This window comes from Danio rerio, chromosome 20 (assembly GCF_049306965.1).
Source record: "Danio rerio strain Tuebingen ecotype United States chromosome 20, GRCz12tu, whole genome shotgun sequence".
Lineage (NCBI taxonomy): Eukaryota > Metazoa > Chordata > Actinopteri > Cypriniformes > Danionidae > Danio > Danio rerio.
The window spans coordinates 34,017,931-34,041,484 of record NC_133195.1 but is presented as its reverse complement, the minus strand read 5'-3'; the positions used below and the strand labels follow the sequence as shown (position 1 = coordinate 34,041,484).

The following is a 23,554-nucleotide window of genomic DNA, read 5'->3' as shown; positions in this document are numbered from 1 at the left end:
GGTTTGTTCAGGTGATAATTTAAATGCAAAAATGCAAATATTATAAAAGCATAAACTATGTTTCAATTGCATGACTTCATAGCTGATTCATGCAGTGACAATATCATGTTATTCCATAACAGGGGTAAAGGTCATTTATACAACCCTTGATCAGAGATCATTAGTGTTTTTTCTGTTTCGGTTCAATGGATTACCAAGTTATTTTTCAATTAATGAGATATTTGTAGATCAAGAAAAAAATGCTCATTGTAGAAGAAAATTCCAGATGGTTTTCAGAGGTTTTTGCATCTGAACTCTTCACATACATCCCATAGGCATACACTTTAGGCCTAAATGTAATTTTAAATAACTTTTAAAAATATTTTAAAAAGTTACTCCATATAGTGAATAAGATCTGATTTATATTTTTTATATGACATACACACACAGTATAGTCTAATAATGACACAAGTCAAGCTGTTTACAGTTTGGGCCACATGAGAAATTTGCTGTCCCCTGGTGGACATAATTTTTTTATTTCTGTCAGATTCCCAGAGTTTTCCATTTCAAACGTAATAATCGTAATTCAGTTGCGAATGCGATGCGTACATTTTGTCTCTCTCAGTGCATCATTATTAAAATCCATATCCATATTTAACATAAGATAATTTATTGTCTGGAAAATTGAGTCACATGTACCACGGTATGGTGGGAGTTATTTCACTCTGTCATTTTCTTTTCAGCTTAATCCCTTATGAATCAGGTGTCGCCACAGCGAAATGAACCGCCAATGCAGCAGATGCCCTTCCAGCTGCAATCCAATACTGGGGAAAGTTGTTATTTGTTTATTTATTTACATGTTTTTTATTATTTTTTAAACAGTCATAGTACTTTAAATACATAAACTGATTTGATTAGTATGTTGCTTTTCGTCAAATCTTAAATTAGCATTTGAAACCCATGTGACCATGGGGGGAAAAGGATTGGCTATGTATAATGCAGTAGTAAATACTGACTACATCATATGGTTTTTCTGTGGGCAGTGTCCCACTAGGGGGCCTCAGAATAACTTAAAATAAATTAAGATAAGACAAAGCAAGCGTTGCAGTTCGCAAAAAAAAAAGATGTTTCTATTTAATTGCTTATTTTATAACAAACATACATCTAAAACATTTTATCAAGTAAATTGTAAGTTGTTATGGACAATGGTGGAGCTTTAAAGTCAAAACTAATTACATTTGTTATAATATGTAGCTAAATTGTAACATTTTGAATCGTCCTAAGACAAGAAAGGGTGTTGGACAACATGAAATAATCAACTTCAAATGTTGACTAATGTAAGTGTGTGCGCGTGTTCGTGTGCACATCATGAATTTACAGTATTTATATACACTTTTATAAAGACAAAGCACGTTTTACAAGAAATAAAAAGTGATGAAAAATGTGATGTTATCCAGCTGCAGACCATAATACACTTTATTTTCCACTAGTGACCAAGAACGGTTCTTCATTCAGTTTATTGCAATCTGCTCTACTTTGGAGTGTAAGGACTCTTCCAAGTAGTATGTTAGGTGTTTTCCTCTCACTAAATCATAGTGAGTTTTCGGAGATGTTTAATTTGCCCATCTGCTGCATTCGTGCCTGTCGCAATCAGAGCTATAACACCAAAGCTAACCGCATAATCTGAATGTTCTCAAACCTAAAATCTGACAACGCGTTATCCTTTACACGAGTCCCCCTACAGTTTGTTGTTGGACTCGTCCATTGACAGCGGAGCAGTGCTGTGTGTGTGGTGTCAGGTCTCTCGCTCAATGATGATGAGGTTTCAAGTGCGCCTTTGAGATGTTATGGAGTCCGTGGAATATTATTTCTTCAATTTATAACTTTTCCACTCCTTTTTATTAAAACAGCATTCCAACTTTAAGACTACAAAATCGAGCTGTACGTCTACGCATAGCGTATTAGCACTTTTGTTTGTTTATAGAAGCTTCTGTTAGTTTTTTCACACAGCGAAAATGCTGAAAGTTTTGTGAGGACACTCCTTCAAGACACGACGAAGCAAGGCTACAGTCGACAAATTGAAGTGTAAAGCAGCTCTCTATTTTTCTTTAGGGTAAGTTTAAGTTTCTATTGAGCCTCTAATTATCTTTCGACTGGTAAAACATATGCCGTTTTTGTGACCCATCTTTTGCATCATAGTCCATAAGAATTAATACACAACACCAAACCACTAAGTCTGTATGCATGTTTGATGCCTCATTTACCTATATTATATGGTTTTTACAAGGGTATACCTCTGAATGTTATGCTTTTGGAAAAGTAGTGTTGGAAAATTAGTATTTTATAGAAAAAAAATTTAAGTTAATGTACAGATCACCATTTAAATCCATCCATGTTGTCACGAGCTGTTTTTAATACCCAGAAAATGACATTTTGATACTTTGTGGCTTTATTATTATTCCATATATCACTTGATTCCTCATATATCCAGACTCAAAATAAAGTTTTATGTAAATATAATATATGTGCACATTATGAATAGCAAACAATTTACTAAATGTACTTGGTATAAAATTATAGTTACATTGTTTGTGATTATTTTGTAATAATTGCAATCCTGGTACCAATCACTATATGTAATAATAACAATAGGTTATTCTTGCAATTCACTTGCCATTGGTATTCCTAATTTCCCCTGCGTTAAGATCCCCTTGTGGGTCACAGCATGATCTTCACGGCTGGAGTACGAGGTCGATTCCTCACTTTTCCAATCAAGTCTCTCCATGATGTCTTGCAATCATCATCTCAGTTCCAGCCTGCCATCAGCATCAAAAAAAAAAAAAAGTAACTCTGCATTTCCATCTTTATTTCTTGTAAATACCAGAAGAATGTGCAAAACAGTTTCTGGGAAATTCATGTCTAGCTCATGACAATGTGAAGTGCTTTGGACGACCTCTTGACATCATTACATTTAGCTACAAGCTATTTCAGGGAAAAATACCCTGAATTCTCAGACGAGGGTACAAGCGGATTGTTTGTTTTCCTGTAATTTTACGGTCCGCCGAAGCAGCAAAGAAACTAGGTTTTTCTGTTCTACTGATCTTTTGACACCTGTCAGGGTGCATTTTAGTTAGGTCGCATTGGGGAATACAAGGCTTAATGAGCCTCACACCAACACGCACACACACACAATTAATTGAGCTGATGTTTAATGCATGGTGGGTCATAGATGAATCTGTAGAACTGCATGCAGAATTGCATTGATGTGTAATGCATCCCACACTTTCCAGGTAATGTTTTTTTTAGATATTTAATCAGGGTACATATCAGTGTTTGATTTGAATTTGCTATAATGAAGTGACATTTTTTGGAAAGTAATTAAGGGCAATAGTGCATCCTTTCACACTGGTCTGTGAAAAATACATGTTGAACGAGTGTGTAAAATCTGGTGGAGAGTCGTAACATTCCCATTTGCTAGAGTGGCAGTAATGGGGATACTGTAATAAGAGGATGGAGGGAAACAAAGACAAGTTTGTGCAACCAAGGCTACTGGTGAAAGTGGAAACTGGGGCTTGTGTGGAAATCATAGAGGAATGTTTAGTCATTAGATGCAACGCAAGAGCTTTGTCTTATTGTGACAGAATATTCCCTTTAGACACATGCATAGTAGGAAAAGAATGGACAAGGGTTAAACATTCGGGGAGAGGACAGTGTAGTGAATCAGTCTAATAGAAACTGGCATTTAGGATAAACAGAGAGGATATGTTAATCTAACGAATGCAAATGTACTCTTCTGAATGGATAGATTTAGTAAATGAAATAACATTAAAACACTCAGAAGGTTGGCTGAACTTTATTCCAATGCACTGATTGACATTTCTAACCCTATTTTCACCCTTAAAGCCAAGGCATAATTTATTCAGAAATAAAACTGCTTTTATCTTTTAGGTTTCTCTCTTTTAAACCTGTGTAACTATACTTCCTTCATGGAAAACTTGTACCGAAGAAAGTTCCAATGATGTCTTTCCATGCACTCACAAAAAAAGGTGACTGGAGATTCCTTTAAAAAGGACACAGATGCACTATAAAACTGGGCCATATGACTAATGCGTTTCCTGAAGTCTTGCAGTAACTTTTAGTGACAAAAAGTTCAAATTCCCCGTAAGTGATGACATCATACTTTCCATATGCTTGATAGTTCATGAGCAAAATCACAATGTTTAAATAGCAAAAAATAATAAATGTTCAATTGGATCTTTTCAGTGAATTAATTTACCTGGATAACAAAACCAATAAGAAGTAATCGGTCTGATCCAGTTCTCAAGTTCAACTAAACTGACTGGTCCATGTGTTAACACTATTTGAAATTACATGCTTTGGATGTGATCAAATATTGTAGCTCTTTGGAGTTTGAAATTTGAGTGAATGAGTTTATTCAGTTTACAAAAACAATAAATTAAATGTTTGTAGCTTAAAGTGTACACACTTTAAGCTACAAACGTTTAATTTATTGTACTCAACTGGCTTCATTTTGTCACATGCCCCGAAAAACACATGCAAATAAATTTGAAATGATTCCACTTTGTTGTTAATTGTCTCTTTAATAATCCTAACTATGTTGCAGATCTCTGTGATGTGACTATTGTGGACTTGTACATTGCGATATCAATGCTGAAACCATATAATGTGCAGCCCTACCAAGAACCTTTTTTTCACTGTAAGACCCAAAAAGTTAAGATAACACAAACCGTTTGAGGAAACCGATTGCAACAAAACATTTATGTTTAAAAACTAATCCTAATGAGAACTATGAACTTAATCCATTTTAGTAAACGAAGCAATTTGAGCACAGTAAAACCCAATAAATGAAAAGAACTCAAACCAACTGAGTACTGTAAAACCCATTAAGTTAAGTCAACTCAAACCGTTTGAGGAAACGACTGCTACAAACCATTTGAGTTTAAAAACTAATCTATATGAGTACTGTGAACTTACTCCATTTGAGTTGAAGTAATAAGGTATTTAATTAACTTAACAACACTGAGTTCAAAACTCTTTTCAAATGAGTGGAATTAATTTTCAGTAAATTGTGAGTTAAAGTTGACTGTTGGGCTTTACAGTTTTGATAACATTTACATTTCAGTCTGTTCATCACATGAATTTTAATAGAACTTATAGATATTTTAATGAAAACTTATAAACTAAATGTATGTTTCATGAAGGCTCCAGTTCCTGTTCTTTGTAATTGTATGAAAAGACTGTAAATTCTTAGATTTTTTCACAAGGTTAGAATAAATGTTTGGTTGATGTGAGGACTAAAATATTTGCATGAACTGTCGCTTTAAGAAACTCGAGGTCCTTCTTTGCACTGTTGACATAGGAATCTATATGGTTTTCCCAGTTTCCTTCAGGGTGTGTGAGTGTCAGTGGTATGGCTTACAGAAAGTCACACCTGTAAAGCATTATGCTTTGTGGTTTGAGTGGCAGAAGATGCTTGTGAATCATGAGCTACTGGAGCATACAGTAATACACCATCTGCTCTCCATCCGAGGACATGCGTGTCTCACACTTCTCTGTTCTGATTCAATCTTTTGCAAAGAGCTTTTTTCAAGCATTTGTGAAAATTAGGACTGCTCTCGACTTCTCACTCCCCTCATCAAGTCTTTCATTTGGTTCCTCTTGCACACAGAATGAATATGTGGGCTTGAGTCTGGAGTCTGTGCCCCCTGTGATGTTGTTATTTCTGCTGGATCAGGGCCTGTGGGGACCCTGCTTTTTTCATATTCTTTTTTCCATTTGACAGCAGCACAAGCTTATTTTTTCCTTTAGAATGGAAAGTTCTGGGTTTCTTGTGGCTTGGTGAGTGTCGGAGGGAAAGAGGGAGGGAACAGATCGTCACGCCCATGTTTATGTCTGTATGCCTGCGTGCTGCCAGGCCAGTAAGCTTCACCCATGTGATTACAGCCAAAGGAGGAGCTAGTCTGATGATGGCCCTGACCAACTGAGAAAACTGAGGAGAACATTTTCTGATGAGGTGCAATCAAGTCAGAATGTAGGCTACTTCCGTTCGATGAAATGATAAACTAGTACTTTGTAAAGAAAGTAAATTTAGTTTTAGCTTAAATATATAAATAGACATTCAAGGTCAAGTCATTTTTATTTTCATAGCACTGTTACAATACAGATTGTGTCAAAGCAGCTTAAAGGAATAGTTCACCCAAAAAAAATACATTTACTTATTATTTGCTCACCCTTAAGTGATTCCATGGCTTTATAAGTTTATTTACTCTGTTGAACACTAAAGAAGTGTTTGAAGAACACTGAAGAAAGCTGGAAACCTTTAACATTCAATATATCTTCTTTTATGTTATGCTTTATGTAAGAAAGAAAGTCAAACCGGTTTGGCAAGTGTAAAGGGTGAGTATCAGAATTTTCAGATTTGGGTGATTTATCTTTTTAACATATGAAAAAAAAACTTAATTAAAAGTCATAATATTCCCTAACAATAAAATATTATTTCATAACAATACATTACAGCATATCAGGCAGGAGGCAGAGTTGTGTAGAATGCTGGGGCTTCATTTATAAAATATTTTCTAAATCTAAAGTTCATGCAGTGGCACAGTAGGTAGTGCTGTCTCATCACAGCAAGAAGGTCACTGGTACGAGCCTCGGTTGGGAGCAAAGTTTAATTGTCCATAGTGTATGAATGTGTTTGGATTTTTCCCAGAGATGGGTTGTGGCTGGAAGGGCATCCGCTGCATTAAAACGTGCTGAATAAGTTTGGGGTTATTCCTCTGTGGCGACCCCGGATTAATAAAGGGTCTAAGTCGAAAAGAAAATGAATGAATGAATGAAGGACAGTTCATTCACAAAATTGCGATTCAGAGGAAATGAAGATGCTCATAGAAACCTGTGAGTACGCTACTCTTCCAGATGTGAAAATTATAAATAGCAAATGATCTTGAAGTTGTGAGAAGCTGACAGCTGTTAAATCTGCACATTGTAAACGCCCCATAATGAATTTTATTATGATTCTATTACCACATAAAAGAGCACACGCCAATATCCTCATTTCAATGCTTAAAAATGGCAAGCACAAAGAAAAACTACTTATAAAGTGAGCCATCCTACTTTTTAAATCACTTGCTTTGACAAATAAAAAATGTTATATTAAGAAAACATTACAGAAAGAAAAATTGTATGTTTCATATCATTAATGAATTAAATATTAAACTATTTTGGTCACTGGTCTAACAATAGCCTGCATGTGATTTGCCATTTCTTTAGCCCCCTTTCGCACAGTAATACCGGTAAATATCTGAAAAATTACTGAACAACTTCACCGGTAAATTTAAAAAAGCACTGTTCACACAGGCAAGGAAGTTCCAGTGTTGTGCCAGGAGGCTCACCCCTGGCGTAAAATGCTCACTGAACTCGTCTTAACTCTATTATATATATATATATATATATATATATATATATATATATATATATATATATATATATATATATATATATATATATATATATATATATATATATATATATATATTTATATATATTTATATATATATATATTTAATAGAGTTAAGACGAGTTCAGTGAGATGGACTGAGGTGAGTTTCATGAATGAAACCCTTCCCTTAAGATATATAAATAAGTAAATAAATAAATAGATTGACTTTAAATACATAACCGATGAGATTAAGTAAATTGTTTGATGTGTGGTTTACTTTAAAACACCAACAACAATTTTATGTGCTTAATGTAGCCTAAATGTCTGTTTAAAACCTACCAAAAAGCCTAACTGTAGTCATAATTTTTATTTTAAATTTATTTGTAAACCTTGTGCGTTTTAAAATAAATAATGTTAAATAAATAAGTAAATAAATAATAATCATTTTGTTTCATTTAATAATGGCCTTTGATTTTTGTTGTAGACCGAATGTTGATGAAAGTCTATGAGGGGGTGCATTTTGAGACAGGTGTACAATTCTTGGCACAACACCAAAATTTTTGCGAAAAAGACCGTTCACACATCCATTTAGAAAAAAAAAAGGTAAATTATGACCTCATTAACCAGAAATGGCCTCTAAACAGCTGCGCTTGTATTTGTAAACATAGAAGGGGTCAGGCTTTTGTTGATGGCTTCACTTTTATTTAAAGCTTTTGGGTTCCTACAGCTACTTTTGTCCCAGAGACATCCAAAGGTAGAAGCGCAAACCGCTGCTAAATGATTACACATTTGACTACATTACAAATACTGTGGATGGATAAGTATTGTGAACATCTTTGATGAAAACATATGGAGGAACACTGTCACATGTCGAGATGTACATAATATGTGTGTTTGCTAGCGTCAAGCAACTGAAGCGAAGCTTGAAGGTAAACAAAAGTGGTTTATAATAAGCATTTTATCAATTCTTCTTTTACACATTTGGCACTAGGAAGGAACATAGAAACATTATCTGACTAACATCTAGCAGCTACTGTAAATGCGTCTGGAAAAATATTTAAAGGTATAAACAGCGTGGATGTGAATGTTCTGATTGGCTGGAGTAGAGGTCTCACATGAATTTTCGGCAATTTTCCTTCTGCATTCACACAGAGCTGCATTCCGGCAAATTACTTGCAATGTTGCCAGTAATGTTACAACTTCTCTTTTCAGAACATCCGGAATGAATTTACCAGTATTTTCAAAAAGGGCTCGTTCACACATATAGATCTTTCTGGAAAATTGCAGGTATGTTTACAGTTTACTAATGCTGCACAAATGCTCAATTAATATACCGACACAGAACTATATTTTGCATGAATGTAAATGATGTAAATAACAAAAACAAAGTTTAGGTCTGATGTCTCAATTCATTTTCACAGAAGCACCAAATGTTTGCTTATTTTGGAGTTATTTGTATTTATTTATTGTGGATTCTATGGCATTAGATCAAGATGTCACAAATTCTCTTGTAAAATAACACAAAAACAACAACATGGAATAAACCGTGTAGCTACAGAATGCAAGTAAAGCACTGTCAACATTTAAGGGTTTTAAAGTTCTTAAAGGTCTTAAAGTTATTTAAAGGTATTAAAAGTCTCGCTAAATTTGATTACACTGCACAATTAATCTCCCATACTCAATCTTTGTTGTTTATGATGAATTTAGTGCACATACACCGCTTTTATTAGATGTTTAAATAGTATTTAGATTTTGCCACAAGAATAATGTGTGCCCCTGCTCAGACCATGATGTGGCAGTAAGTATTTTTCCATGCTTTTAAAATGTTTTTTTTTTTTTTATCAATATGAACATTGATGAGATCTAATCTGAGCATTAATACACTTTACTCATGAGGCCCTTTGTGTAGTTTTAGTTAAATTGAATACAAATGTCACTGCTTAAATTGGGTTTAGTTTAATATAAATGTCACTTAAAGGATTCACTAAATAGCAGCTCCACCAGCCCATTGTGTTTTTTTCTGGAAATGAAATGTTCTTAGGTCAGTCTAACCTAGGAGTTTCTTTACTTAATAGTCAATATAAGTGTTCATTATAGAGTGTTGCTCAGTGGATGCAGCACGCGAGAGGTGGCAGAAGATATTTTAGTCACAGGAACACCAATTTATATCTATAATGAGCTATGATCTCACTTACCACCCAGCAGTCTTGAAAACCAAGAGCTTGTGGGCTAAAGTAGGGCATCTGACTACACTGGAAAAAAATATGCCTGCTTGAAGATGTGTTTTTGCAGAGAGAATTAAGCACTTCTTCTTAATGGCCTTCTGCAGTAGACAATTGCACAGCTTTAATAGTTGCTTGGTGACTTTAATCTTACTTGTTTTATACTTTTAAATGCATGTGGGTTTCATAACGTTTTGAAAAACATGCTAGAAAATGTAATGTATTATAACCATCGAATAGGTAATTGTGTTCTATTTTTAAAATAAATTAAAATAATTGTATTTACTAATTATTGATCAGTCAATATACAATTTAGGCGTTGAACAAGGCTTTGTTTAACTGTTTTCACTGTTCTTGTGAAAATTTCAATCTCTCAGATGTTTGACATGATCAGCTATAATACACTCTATAGCAGGGATCACCAAACATGTTCCTGTAGGTCCAGTGTCCTGCAAATTTTAGCTCCAGCCCTAATCAAACACACCTGAACAAGCTAATCAAGGTCTTACTAAACTTGAAACACCCAGGCAGGTGTGTTTAGGCAAGTTGAAGCTAAACCCTGCAGGGCTCCGGACCTCCCAGAACGAGATTGGTGACCCCTGCTCTATAGGATCTACAAAGTGCTTTTACTGTATTTCCGGTTTCTCTGTGCATGGTTTGATGACATTGTTGCATTAATGAAGTTCTTCTGAAGTCAATTGCTCTTGCTTCTGCTTTTCCAATAGTATAACAAAATACTCAAAGCATTACTTTTGCATTATTGAATTCCTTTATTGAAGATTTTTTTGTGAGTAAAGGAATGGAAATATACCTCAGAGATTTTGGTCCATATTGACATGAGAACATCACATAGCTGCTGCAGATTTGTTGGTTGATGATGATCCATGATGCAAATCTCTTATTTCACCACATCCCTAAAGTGCTCTATTGGGTTGAGATCTGGTGACTGTGGAGTACAGTGAACTCATTGTCATGTTCAAGACACCAGTCTGAGATGATTTGTGCTTTATTACATGGTGCATTATCCTGCTGGAAGTAGCGATCAGAAGATGAGTACACTGTGGACATAAAGGGATGAACATGGTCAGCAACAATACTCAGTTAGGCTGTGGAGTTGACATGATGCTCGATTGGTACCAATTGGCCTAAAGTTTGCCAAGAAAATATCCCCCACGCCATGACACCCTCACCACCAGCCTGAACCGTTGAGACAAGTCAGGATGGATCCATGCTTTTTTTATGTTGTTAATACCAAATTCTGACCCTACCATCTAAATGTTGCAGCAGAAATTGAGACTCATCAGACCAGGCAACATTTTTCCAAACTTCTGTTGTCCAATTTTAGAGAGCCGTTTCAGATTGTAGCCTCAGTTCCCTGTTCTTAGCTGACAGGAGTGGCACCCAGTCTGGTCTTCTGTTGTTGTGGCCCATCCGCCCCAAGGTTGGACATGTTGTGCATTCAGATGCTCTTCTGCATATCTCGGTTGTAACAAGTGGTTATTTGAGTTACTGTTGCCTTTTTATCAGCTCGAACCAGTCGGGCCATTCTTCTCTGGCATCAACAAGGTATTTGTGGCTACAGAACTGCTGCTCGATAGATATTTTTCTCTTTTTTTCAGACCATTCTCTGTAAATCCTAGAGATGGCTGTGCGTGAAAATCCCAATAAATCAGCAGTTGCTGAAATGCTCAGACCAGCCAGTTTGGCACTAACAACCATGCCACATTCAAAGTCACTTAAATCACCTTTTTCCCCTATTCTGATTCTCGGTAACCGCATCAGGTCCTCTTGATCATGTCTACATGCCTAAATGCATTAAGTTGCTGCCATGTGATTGGCTGATTAGAAATTTGTGCTAACAAGCAGTTGGACAGGTGTACCTAATAAAGTGGCCGGTGAGTGTATATCCTTGGCAATAAAACAAAGTAATATTTTTATTTATTTATTAGGTTAATTTCTAGGTATGTGTCTCAGATAATCCTTTACTTAGTCCCTTAATCAGCTCTAATGACCCCACTTCAGAAAAAAATGGGTGTACACTGTAAACAAGTTATATTCAGAAAGAATATGAATGGAAAATCTGAAGCAAAGCATGAAGGGACATATGGCCAAATAGCTTATATAAGCTGTCGTTAAGTTTCACATGGCTGCCACCTCAGCGTTTATATGCTCTTTATACGATTTGTTTAAATAGAAGAAGCAGTAGCTCACACTCTGCCCCCACTTAATGCCTCGAGCACAGCCTCATGTACAGTAAGACATACACACACACACACACACACACACACACACACACACACACACACACACACACACACACACACACACACACACACAGAGATCTCTTCATCATCTCCCTAGTAACCCACGCCAGCCTGACTGTTGCTAAGGTGGTGTGGTGACAGTTCTGCCCTCCTCCTGTACCCCCATCCTCCCCCACTGCCAACCACTCACATTCACACCAGAAGACTAGACACTGCTAGCAGAAATGCTGATTTTACATGCGCCTGTCAATTTAGAGATTTTGCCCTTTTTGGCTTTTCGTAAAGTGATTATTATTTTTTTTTTCAAATGGAAAGAAAACAACAAAATCGACACTTTAAAGTGTTTCTTTTGTCAGACTTTATGAATTTGTGTTTGCAGATTTCAATTACAATACAAATTTTTAAAAGACGTTTTCTCAAAATGACTTTTTTCTCCTGTAATGAGATGATAAATCTCCACTTCAGAAGCACTTACAAACATTTTTATATTCAGATTTTTCCAGACGTACATGTTTATACAAACAGAAATTTGCCTTATTATATATATTTCTTTTTACAAAGAAAGTTCACAGTATTTTCTGAATTATGACTCCATAAAAAGTTTTTCTAGACCCATTTATTAAAACCTTTTAATCTAAATCTAACTAAAAAATGAAGCTAGAATTTTGACACTGACTTTTGAAAATGTTTGTTAGAAATAGTGAATTATTTTTATATGTAAACGTACTGTTTCAGAAAACGAGACACTGCAGGCAAATATTCTAATTTTACATACTGTACATCTGTCAGGTTAGAGATTTTGGCCTTTTTGGCTTTTTATAAAGTGTTTTCAGTCTAATGTAAAGAAAACATCAAAATGACATTTTGAAGTGTCTCTTTTGTCAGACTTTACAAATAAAGTACAGACAATACATGTTTTTATAAGAAGTTTTCTCATAATAAGTCTTTTTCTCCTGCAATGAGCCAAATATTTCCACTACAGCAGCACTTACAAACATTTTACGTTTAGATTTTTCTAGACGTACATGTACATGTTCCAAACGTACATGATTAGTCTTATTTTCTATAAGTTCACAGTATTTTCTGAGTTATGTCTCATTAAAAAGATTCTCGGGCGGCATGATGGCTCAGTGGGTAGCACTGTTGCCTTATAGCAAGAAGGTTGCTGGTTCGAGTTGCTATTTCTGTGTGGAGTTTGCATGTTCTCTCTGTGTCGTGTGGGTTTCCTCCAGGTGCTCCGGTTTCCCCCAAAGACATGCGCTATAAGTGAATTGAATGAACTAAATTAGCCGTAGTGTAGAGACTTGTAGTGTATGTGTGTGAATGTGAGAGTATAAGGGTGTTTCCCAGTGTGCTGGGTTGCGGCTGGAAGGGCATCCGCTGCCTAAAACATATGTTGGATAAGTTAGCGGTTCTTTTCACTGTGGTGACCCCAGATTAATAAAGGGACAAAGCTGAAGAATGAATAAATGAATGAAAAGAGGTTCTTCAGATCCCATTTATAAAAACCTTTAAATCTATCTTTTTTAATAGATGAAGCAAAAATTTTGAAACTAGAATTTTGAAAATGTTTGTTAGAAATGGTGAGTATTTATATGTAAGCATACCGTTTCAGAAAACAAGACACTGCAGGCAAATTCATGATTTTACGTGCATTTGTCAATTTAGAGATTTTGGCTTTTCATAAAGTGTTTTTTAGTCTAAGAAAACATCAAAATTTCATAAGGTGTTTTTAGTCTAATGTAAAGAAAACACCAAAATGACACTTTAAAGTGTTTCTTTTGTCAGACTTTATCTATCTGTGTCTGCAGATTTCAATTACAATACATATTTTCAAAAGATGTTTTCTCAAAATGAGTTTTTTCTTACGCAATGACCCATACATAATTTTTTTTATATTCAGCTTTTTCCAGTTCATACATAATTTGTCTTACTATATCCAAAAAATCTTGTCTTACTATATCCAATTTTCTGAATTATGGCACAATAAAAACTTTCCCTTGATCCCATTTATAATTTTATATCTAACTTCAAAAAAATGAAGCTAGTAATTTGAAACTGACGTTTGAAACTTGAAAATGTGTGCTAGAAATAGTGAATTCTTTTTATACGTAAACACACCATTTCAGAAAAGTTGTAATACCTAAAAATGCAACTATTAATATAACCAATCAACTGGGGAAGGATGGTGATAACTGTTAGTTATTTTTACCCTGTGCACCTGCAGCTTCTTGCCTTAATAAGGCATTAAAGGGTTTCCATGGATACCAGAATCAACTCCCTCAGTCATGAAGGGAAACACGTTTTCCATTATTTCCAATCTTGCATCAGGCAGAGAAATATCAGTCACTTTATTGTGGCTGGTGTTGAAATTGTCCGTCTTATTTTGGTTTAAAAACAGATGCATGGATTTGCTGCTTGACTGTGGATTTCAAATTTACGTATCTGTTACTTTTCATATCAAACAGCAGTTAAATGATTTTGTTAAATATATATTTTTATACCAAAATACACATATATCATATTATTATTATTATTTGAGTAAATTCTTTACATAGATCAGATATGTTAAGAGGTATATTTTTATTCATTTTTCCTTTGGCTTTGTCCCTTTATTCATCAGGGGTTGCCACAGTGGAATAAACTTCCAACTCATCCATTATATGTTTTACGCAGCAGATGCCCTTCTAGTCACAACCCAACACTGGGAAACACCCATACACTCTCACATTCACTACAGACATTTTAGCTTACCCAGTTCACCTACAGTATAGCGCATGTCTTTGGACTGTCGGGGAAACTGGAGCACCCTGGAGGAATCCTATGCCAACACAGGGAGAACATGCAAACTCCACATTGAAATGCTAACCAACCCAGCTTGAGCTCAGCCTTAAACCAGCGACCTTCTTGCTGTGAGGTGAAGGTGCTACCCGCTGCACCACCTTGACACCCTATGTACTGTATATTTTACTGTTTAATAATAATAATAATAATATGTACTGTTGGGTAGATTCTCCTAAAAGTTGTCTGTTGACTTCCTGGTTGGTACAAAGCCTCTCCTACAGAAATATGCAAAGTGCTCTGATTGGTCAGCTGGCCCAATGTGTTCTGCTTGGCTAACCACCTAGTGCACATTGAATGTAATGTCACATCTATAGCGGGGCTTGTGTACATTTTAGGGTTTGTGAAGCTCATTGTAGTCGTTTTTGCCAGCAGTTTGTTTAAGACCTTAAAAAGTGAATTATGTCAAATAATATCTCCCTTTAATTTGATCTTTGTGCTTTAAAAAAATGTCTACATTTTTTATGTAGGTCTGGGCACAACCATTTGCACTTGTCTAGTCTTCCAATCTCATGCACTTTCATTGAATTTTAGCTGTACAAAACAGCTTGTTATGGTCATTGATGTTGTAAATAGTTTTTTTAAAATTATTATCATAATATTTTAATTTGAATATATTGTCATAAACACTTGTTTGTAGTGCAAGTAGTTTGATTGTTTACTACTATATGTTATTCCTAGTAATTTATCCATAGCTGTAAATTAATTAGTCTTAAGCTTGTTAATAAGGCAGATACAGTTCATCCATTTTTACAAATAGATTCTGCGACTCTTTATCCTTTCTGCAATTCCACGTTTAGTATACTCAAAAGAAATATGTTTGCTGTTTGTTCATTCATTCATTCATTTCTTTTTGGCTTAGTTCCTTTATTAATCTGGGGTCACCACAGCGGATTGAACCGCCAACTTATCCGGCGTTTGTTTTACGCGGCAGATGCCCTTCCAGCTGCAACCCATCACTGGAAAACGTTTGTTCTAACTACTTATTTAAATTGAGCTGAAACAACACAATTCTTCCCAGAACTCGTGTTGACTTCAGAACCCAACGTCAAGGTCCAACATAAAATCAACTGAATATCAACGTCTAATGATGTTACAGCTTGACGTTGTGTGGATGGAACTATGATGTCTATCAGATGTTAAATTTTGGTTGCCATACCTGACGAATAAATATCAGTATGTGACGTTAATATGATGTTGGTTTAGGATGTTAGTTTGAGGTTGGATTTCTGTCCCTTTCCAACGCAACCTAAAATCAACCAAATATCAACATCATTTGACGTCGTTATTGGTTAAAATAACGTTGTCCTTAGACTAGACAATAAATTTTGGTCACCTGATGTCACAACCTACATTAAATCTAACTTAATATTAACTTTTTATAACATTGTGAGCCTGCTGGCTTGAGTTTTTTGGTGAGACAACTTAATTGTGTTTATGCTCAATCCACTTAAATTGATAAAAACCAATAAATTAACTTAAATCCCCAACACAAATCGATTGTGTGGAACCTGCTTCCATGTGGATAACTCACTTTAGTCTTAAATACCTTAGTACCTACTTTTTTTTTTATTTGTGCTGACAGGAAGCATCAAGGAACTGGGAAGTGTCCAATAGAGCCTTTCATCATGGGTAAACAGAACAGTAAGTTGCGACCCGAGGTGCTGAATGACCTGCGGGAGAACACAGAGTTCACAGACCACGAGCTGCAGGAGTGGTACCGCGGTTTTCTGAAGGACTGTCCGTCCGGCCATCTGACGGTGGAGGAGTTCAAGAAGATCTATGCCAATTTCTTCCCCTACGGTGATGCTTCCAAGTTTGCAGAGCACGTCTTTCGCACCTTCGACACCAACAGTGATGCCACCATTGACTTTCGGGAGTTCATCATCGCCCTAAGCGTGACATCCCGTGGAGGCCTGGAGCAGAAACTGCGCTGGGCCTTCAGCATGTACGATCTGGACGGCAACGGATACATCAGCCGAGCCGAAATGCTGGAGATTGTACAGGTGAGGCTTTTCACACTTTGCGTTTCTGCATATTGCTCCGCCGAGTCATTGTTTTCAGAGCAGCTTGTCCCATATCAATATTGGCTCAGTCTACTGTTTGGAGATCCAGTCCTCCTGAATAAACAGATCTCCTCAATCAAGTGTTCCACAGGCCATATGGTCTTCCTACAAATAGTGGCCAAACACAAAGGCTTTGTTCACTGCTTCAAAGGCTCTGTTGACTCTCCATGTTAATAACATAGATTTACACCTGCAGCAGAGGACATGCTATAAAACCATATCTGAGAGATACATTAAATGTATCTGATGTATCTTAAGTCACGATCATCTGCATGATATGAAGTGTCGATTGAAGCAGTGACAGCTGGGTTATGGAACTTCTGACTGTCAGTTGTAGTGTTTAACTGACAGACTAATCAAATATGTTGCTACTGAAAACTGAAACCATATGCTTTGACACACAGTTCCGTTCATCTTCACAGGCGATTTATAAAATGGTGTCATCTGTGATGAAGATGCCGGAGGATGAGTCAACGCCTGAGAAACGCACAGATAAGATATTCCGACAGATGGACACAGACAACGATGGTACGCCTCCTGAGAGCCGTCTCCCACTCACGCTTAAGATCCAGATAGAATTGTAAAGCTGAAGCGTTGAAACTGAAACTGCACTGAAAAAAGTAACATAAGAATAAATACATCTTGTTTTCCATTAGATACGGAAAGTACATATAGCTACAGCTTTAAAAAGCCATGCATTCTGTTTAAAGGGATAGTTCACCAAAAAAAAAAAAAAAATATTCCCCAGAATATACCCCAAAGAGGGTATGATAATAAAATGTAAATAAAAAACAAGTCTAATGTAGGGTAAAACTAAACTATTTTCGTCATAGTATTGCCATAGTATTTCATAGACAGGTCAACTAAAACTTACTGTTTGCATTTCTGTGCTCAAGTACAACTTTTTTTTTTATGCTCAAGAACATTTTCTTTGTTTTATTTTAAAAACGTAACTCTACAGAATGTATTCTATCTCTGCCAATCCCAGTGCTGCCTCTCACTGGCTTTAATGACAGTACAGTACTGTAGTTATACTGTAATCAGTACGGTGGCCTAGATGGCTTAAAGTGTTGTAATTATAGGAAACAAGTGCAGTTACAAAAAAAAAAAGCCAGCAAATTGAGAACAGATATTCATCAGTTTAACAGCAGATCGTCACAACGTAAAAACATATTTAAAAAACGTGCTGCATTTTCACACAACTCAAACAGTTAATAAAACGAGCTGCATTTTTCTCACAACGCAAACATTTTATGAAATGCGCTGCATTTACTCACAACACAGTGGAAATATTTCAAGAAGACCCTAAAATGTGACAGACCCGGTTGTTTAGGTTATGATTAGGGCTTGACATTAACTTTTTTTTGATCACCAGCCACTGTGGCTAGTAGTTTTCCAGCATTACTAGCCACTCGCCATTTTCACTAGTCAGTTTTACTGTTGGGAAAATATATTTTGTACACATAAATATGACTTTGACATGCTAAAATGACTTGATTTAGAGTTTGCGTTATCTCCACATGCCTCTTCATTCATTTCACTTTTAGTGTGTCATGTATGAGCTTGTTCAGTGAGCATGAGCAAGTGGGTCATGGTTTCATAGTATTACAATTAGTTTTTATTTTACATGAATTTTCAGAGCTCAAAATAAAGGTTTTACCAAATTTGTTTCTGACCACACCATACATAAACAATTAATTATTTCTTAGCTACAAACTTTTAATGTGTAAAAACAAGCAAAATATAGTTACTTTTTATTTAACAAAACACATGCACAGTAATCTGTCTTGGCTAAAGGTCCCAGATCACCAGTTAACTACACATAAATGGGGAGTTAATCTCCCATTAAAGCAATTTTACCGTAAAATATTATAATTAAATCATAATAATGCAAAAGAAAGCAGGTAAAAAAAAACATACCGTGTGATAATAAAAGAATGATCACACATACACGGCTAATGTTAAACCCATAAATAATCTGTTCAAAGAATGGTTAAAGCGAAAGCAACCGGTGCTGCTTACAAAAAAGACAAATCTGGAGCTTTTGAAAACAGCAGGACTGTGCGTGCATGTTCATCACTTTTTGTCTAGTCTATTCAAAAGAGAACCGATCAAATCAGTTGTGTTTCTAGACACAGTTGCTTCACGCAAGGAAACGGGAGAGCGCACGTGTTTTAAACAGTCGCACGCATCACCTCTGCTGTCGGCGTAAGTGATTATCCTCTCATTCGGTATTCACCTGCATTCTATTGCTCACGCGAACACAATTATTTTTGTCAGTCATGCAGCTTCTCAATTCTAAGATCGCCTTTGCAGGCATTTAGGACCATCCTTGTTGTCGAACCCTGTTTTTAAGAATTATTATCCAGGAAAATTATTTTCAACCAGCCAAAGTGGCTAGTGGGACTGTCTGTCTTACCCGCCACCACTGAAATCTACCCGCATTTGGCGAGTTGGCGGGTGTTAATGTCAAGCTCTGGTTATAATTATTTTGGCTAATAAAATAAAAAAGACAAGGGAATCAGGATGTTAAAATAAACAAACAAAAAACTCACCTTTCAAAGATTACCTACAACTTCACTGAGCAATAGTCATGGCACAGCGGTGTCCGTCACGTTTTTAAGTCTCCTTGAAACATTTCTGTTGTGTTCCTTTCTTTTTGTGTTGTGGGAAAATGCAGCTCAGTATTGTCAGTGGTTTGTGTTGTAAGAAAATACAGCAGGTTTTATTTGTTTGCATAAACTGTTTGCGTTGTGAGAAAATGCAGCCGCGTTTCATTAAATTGTTTGCGCTGTGGAAAAATGCAATGCGTTTTCATAAATTGTTTGTGTTGTGAGAAAATGCAGCACATTTTCAGAAATTGTTTGCGTCATGAGAAAATGCAGTACGGTTCATTATTATGTTTGCATTGTGGGGAAAATACAATGGTTTTCATAAATTATTTGCGCTGTGAGAAAATTAAGTGCGTTTTCATAAACTGTTTACATTGTGAGAAAATGCAGCACGATTCATTAGTATGTTTGCATTGTGGGAAAATACAGCACCTTTTCATAAATTGTTTGCGTTGTGAGAAAATACAGCACATTTTATTAATTTATTCGCATTGTGGGAAAATGCAGTGCGTTTTCATAAATTGTTTGCGTTGTAAAAAAAAATGCAGCACGTTTCATTAATTTGTTTGCGTTGTGAGAAAATGCAGCGATTTATTATTTTTTTTTATGTGTTTGCATTTTGACGATTTGCTGCACGTTTTCTTAATTGTTTTTGTTTTCTTAAATTGCACAGTGTTAAGCTCTCGGCCATCGTAGTAATGTTTTATATTCAAAATTTAAATGAATTTAAATACTGACATGATCATTTTATAAAGTATGCATTCATTTGTGTAAGGACTTCTTTTACATTGGAGGAGATGAAAGTGAAATGAAAATGGAGGCTGTGGTGTTATGAGGTGAACACAGTGAAACATTAGATGGAAAACTGATTGCTCCTCTATGACGTTTTGTAAACTGCATGTACTGATAAAGAACTGCACAGATGCAGATATTATAATAGTTTATCCAGAAACACTTTTTGACTCGACGTTCAGCTAGAGGTAGATTTAAATAAATTTTTCATTCTTTCTTTCTTTCTTTCTTTCTTTCTTTCTTTCAAAGAGAGTGTAGTTTTCTTCATTTTTCTTCCAGTTGAAGTCTTTTTATAAACCAAATGTACTTGTTTTTTTTAATCTCTTGTGTAACGTTGCTCCCAAAGTAAATTGTTTTGTTGTAATTATGATTAGATCTGAAAAACATGCTAGAAGTACCAATTAAGACAATCATTTTGCTCAGTGTCCATGACAACCGCTCACACACAGATGAACCACTGTGCTTTATTTAGGATTAAAATATCAAATATTTGTTCCACTGAAATATTACTGAAAATCTTTTTACTGTTTTATTTTTCTCTTTTACATCTATAGGTAGACTGTCTCTGGAGGAATTCATCAAAGGTGCCAAGAGTGACCCGTCTATTGTCAGGCTCCTGCAGTCTGACCAGAGCAGCTCTCGACAGTTATAAACGCCGCTGAAAGAACACCTAACATGCACACTAAAAAAACAAAATCATTATAGAAAGGTTGTTACTGCCGTTATCAATGATACTTTTCAAGAACTTTTCTGCTTCAACAGTTTCCTTTGATGATTGGTGATGAGCTGGTCGATGGGTTTATTTTGACGTAGTGCTGTTTGGATTGATATTGTTGCGTTCTCTGAATCTGGGCTGGGGTGGTCGTTTTATTCCATTTGAAGAAATAGACTATTATCAGACATTCATGTTATAAAAAGTACTCTTCTGGTTGCATCCATTCAGAAGGAAGCTGTGGAAACTGTTTGCTGTCTTGAAGTGCTGAATGAAAATATGTATGTTTTAAATTGTTTGCATTCCACTCAAAATGGTAAATGACTTGGTGAGTACCCCGAGCACATTCCCTGAATGACCATTAGGCCAGAACATGAAGTTCTGCTTGTAAATGTTTCTTGCTTCGCATTCATTCCGAAAATAAGTGGGATATAATACGAGAGCACTATTTACAGTACATTCCCTTGACAGTTTGTAAATATGTTGATCAGTATTTGCATGAGATGTTTATTGATGCATCAGGTGGTTTAGCTGCGTTCAGAGCCATCTGCTGTCCTGCCAATGATGATCGACTAGGAAAATCTGTGTACTTTATTTTCAAACGTGTGTTTTTACAGATGTGAGAGAACATGCCAACAGTTTGCGGTCAGTCAATTGGATTTATTTTATTTGTTTTTTTTAAAGATGCATACTTTTTATCTCGATTTCTAATGAATCCTGTTCTTTTTAGTTTTGTATTTAATGAGGAATATAGAGGTAAACATTGGTTCCACAAAAATATTAAAGCTGCAGTAGGCAATTGTCTTCAGAGACATTTTTTGTTGTGCTGGTTAAAAGTCTTTTCACATTCCAATAGTAATGATTACAGTAAACTATCTCAATGTATTTATATATTGTGGGTAAGGCATTAGACTAAAAAATGTTCATCCAATTAAAAATTGTCTGGCAGACAATTCCCATAATTCTGATAAGTAGCCCAAACTGTCATCAAATGTAGATTTGAACATTAGCATAATTGTTCACACAAATCCGCTGATGCATGCTCACGCGGACACAAGTAACAGCGCTAAAAACAAATGCTCAATCCTAGCCTGCTTTACTGAGGTGACATTGGTTTATTTTTGAACAATGACAACCTGTGATGCGCTCCCTTTATTGTTTACCGTGCTACTCTTAATATTCGCTCTGAAATAGCATGTAAGTACGGCTTAGTAATCAGTGTAATTCCTGCACGTCGCCGGCCAACCACTAAGCAAACAGTAGTCGCTTTAGGACAAAGCACGTGAGAGAGTGAGACTGATGAGAGAGTGATGACATTTTTGCTAGCTAACTACATAACTGAAAATATGCTAGATATAATAGTAGTTAAATATAATAGTCGCTAGACATAATAAATGTCGTTGGGGATTGTATTATAAAGTACTATTAAGTTTTCTAACTGGCGAATGACATCTTTGTCATCTTTAATGTGCGATTTCATGAGCCGTGGCTTTGGACGACAGTGGAGGGATTGTATTTGAAAGATATTATGCTAACCAGTCAGCATTTAGGCAGATCACCTACTGCACCTTTAAGCAGCACCAGTTTACAACATTCATAGACATATAACTGTTTTTGGGAAGCAATTTTTATATCAGAAGAATAACATTACAATGAAGACTGTTGATCATTCAGCTTTGCTACGACAGATATGAAGTCTTGAAAATCATATGACACAAAAATCTTGAAGTACTTTTAAAATAGTAATTTAAAAAAAAATGTCCAGTTGATCAAACAAAATGTAGCCTATGTAAGTAAACATTTAAAAAAAAAAAAAAGGGGGTCATAAGTAATGAATACCCACTGTAGAGTGCTTTATTTTCCATGTTGAACACAATTTAGCACTTGGATCTTGCCGATACAAATATGCTACAGTGATGAGCTCTTTGTTTTCAGGAGGTCAAAAATGATCCCGAGTCTAATAAGCATGAACTGTTTTTCTAAGTGCAATATGATCATGCATCAGCTATTTGTCCTGCTTTGTTTTCATTTTGAACATAAGCAGGCGGTCAGATCTTTCTCCATCTCGTCTGCCCTGAAGGTAAAGATCGGCCGTTAGGCTCATCAATATTTGAGCATGTGGACATATAGAGCAGATAGAATGACAGACAGGTGCTTAGTTTCTATTTGTCCTTTCACCAGTCCAGTGTCAACATCATATACGTACAGATGTTTGTGTGGATAAGCAGCTGTAGCCTTCTGTTAAAGGAAACATTCTTTGACTTGTTTAATGCTCTTGTGCATGTGTGGGATTTCAGTGCTCACTTATTATTTTTTTTTTATTGTAAAATAACTGTGTAAGTGAAATGCCAAACTAATATTTGTCCTGGATGTCTCTATATATTAGATTTATGAGTTATTTGTAATTTTGTATGGTGTTAATTGTGCTGTAAGGAATGGCGGTTGACAATAAGCAGCTGGTATTGGGATGTCCAGCCATATTTTTGTGAAGCCAAAGCATCATCGTGAATCTACATGTTGCAACTGACCGATGTATTTGTCTGCATGAATTCTGAATAAACCATTGATTCATAAGCCACCGCCGTCCATCTCAATAACTGTAAGAAG

At 35.8% G+C, this 23,554-nt stretch overlaps 1 protein-coding gene across 3 annotated transcripts; it reads left to right on the top strand.

Moving 5' to 3' along the window:
- Positions 1 to 1,780: 1,780 nt before the first annotated feature.
- Positions 1,781 to 23,521, top strand: hpcal1 (hippocalcin-like 1). 3 transcript variants are annotated; one of them, XM_068215398.2, is made up of 5 exons: positions 1,781 to 2,092; positions 8,651 to 8,725; positions 16,351 to 16,771; positions 17,254 to 17,359; positions 20,790 to 21,761. In XM_068215398.2, exons 3-5 carry the CDS (start codon positions 16,394 to 16,396, stop codon positions 20,885 to 20,887), a joined length of 582 nt encoding a protein of 193 aa, XP_068071499.1. In that variant the 5' UTR covers positions 1,781 to 2,092; positions 8,651 to 8,725; positions 16,351 to 16,393; the 3' UTR covers positions 20,888 to 21,761.
- Positions 23,522 to 23,554: the final 33 nt, after the last annotated feature.

What these genes read in the sequence shown, in the direction of transcription:
- hpcal1 (XM_005160651.6), top strand. Translation starts at nt 16,394, where the DNA reads ATGGGTAAACAGAACAGTAAGTTGCGACCCGAGGTGCTGAATGACCTG. An exon ending in AAATGCTGGAGATTGTACAG is followed by an intron (nt 16,772 to 17,253) that starts GTGAGGCTTTTC and finishes TCATCTTCACAG; the next exon opens with GCGATTTATAAAATGGTGTC. An exon ending in GATGGACACAGACAACGATG is followed by an intron (nt 17,360 to 20,789) that starts GTACGCCTCCTG and finishes TTACATCTATAG; the next exon opens with GTAGACTGTCTCTGGAGGAA.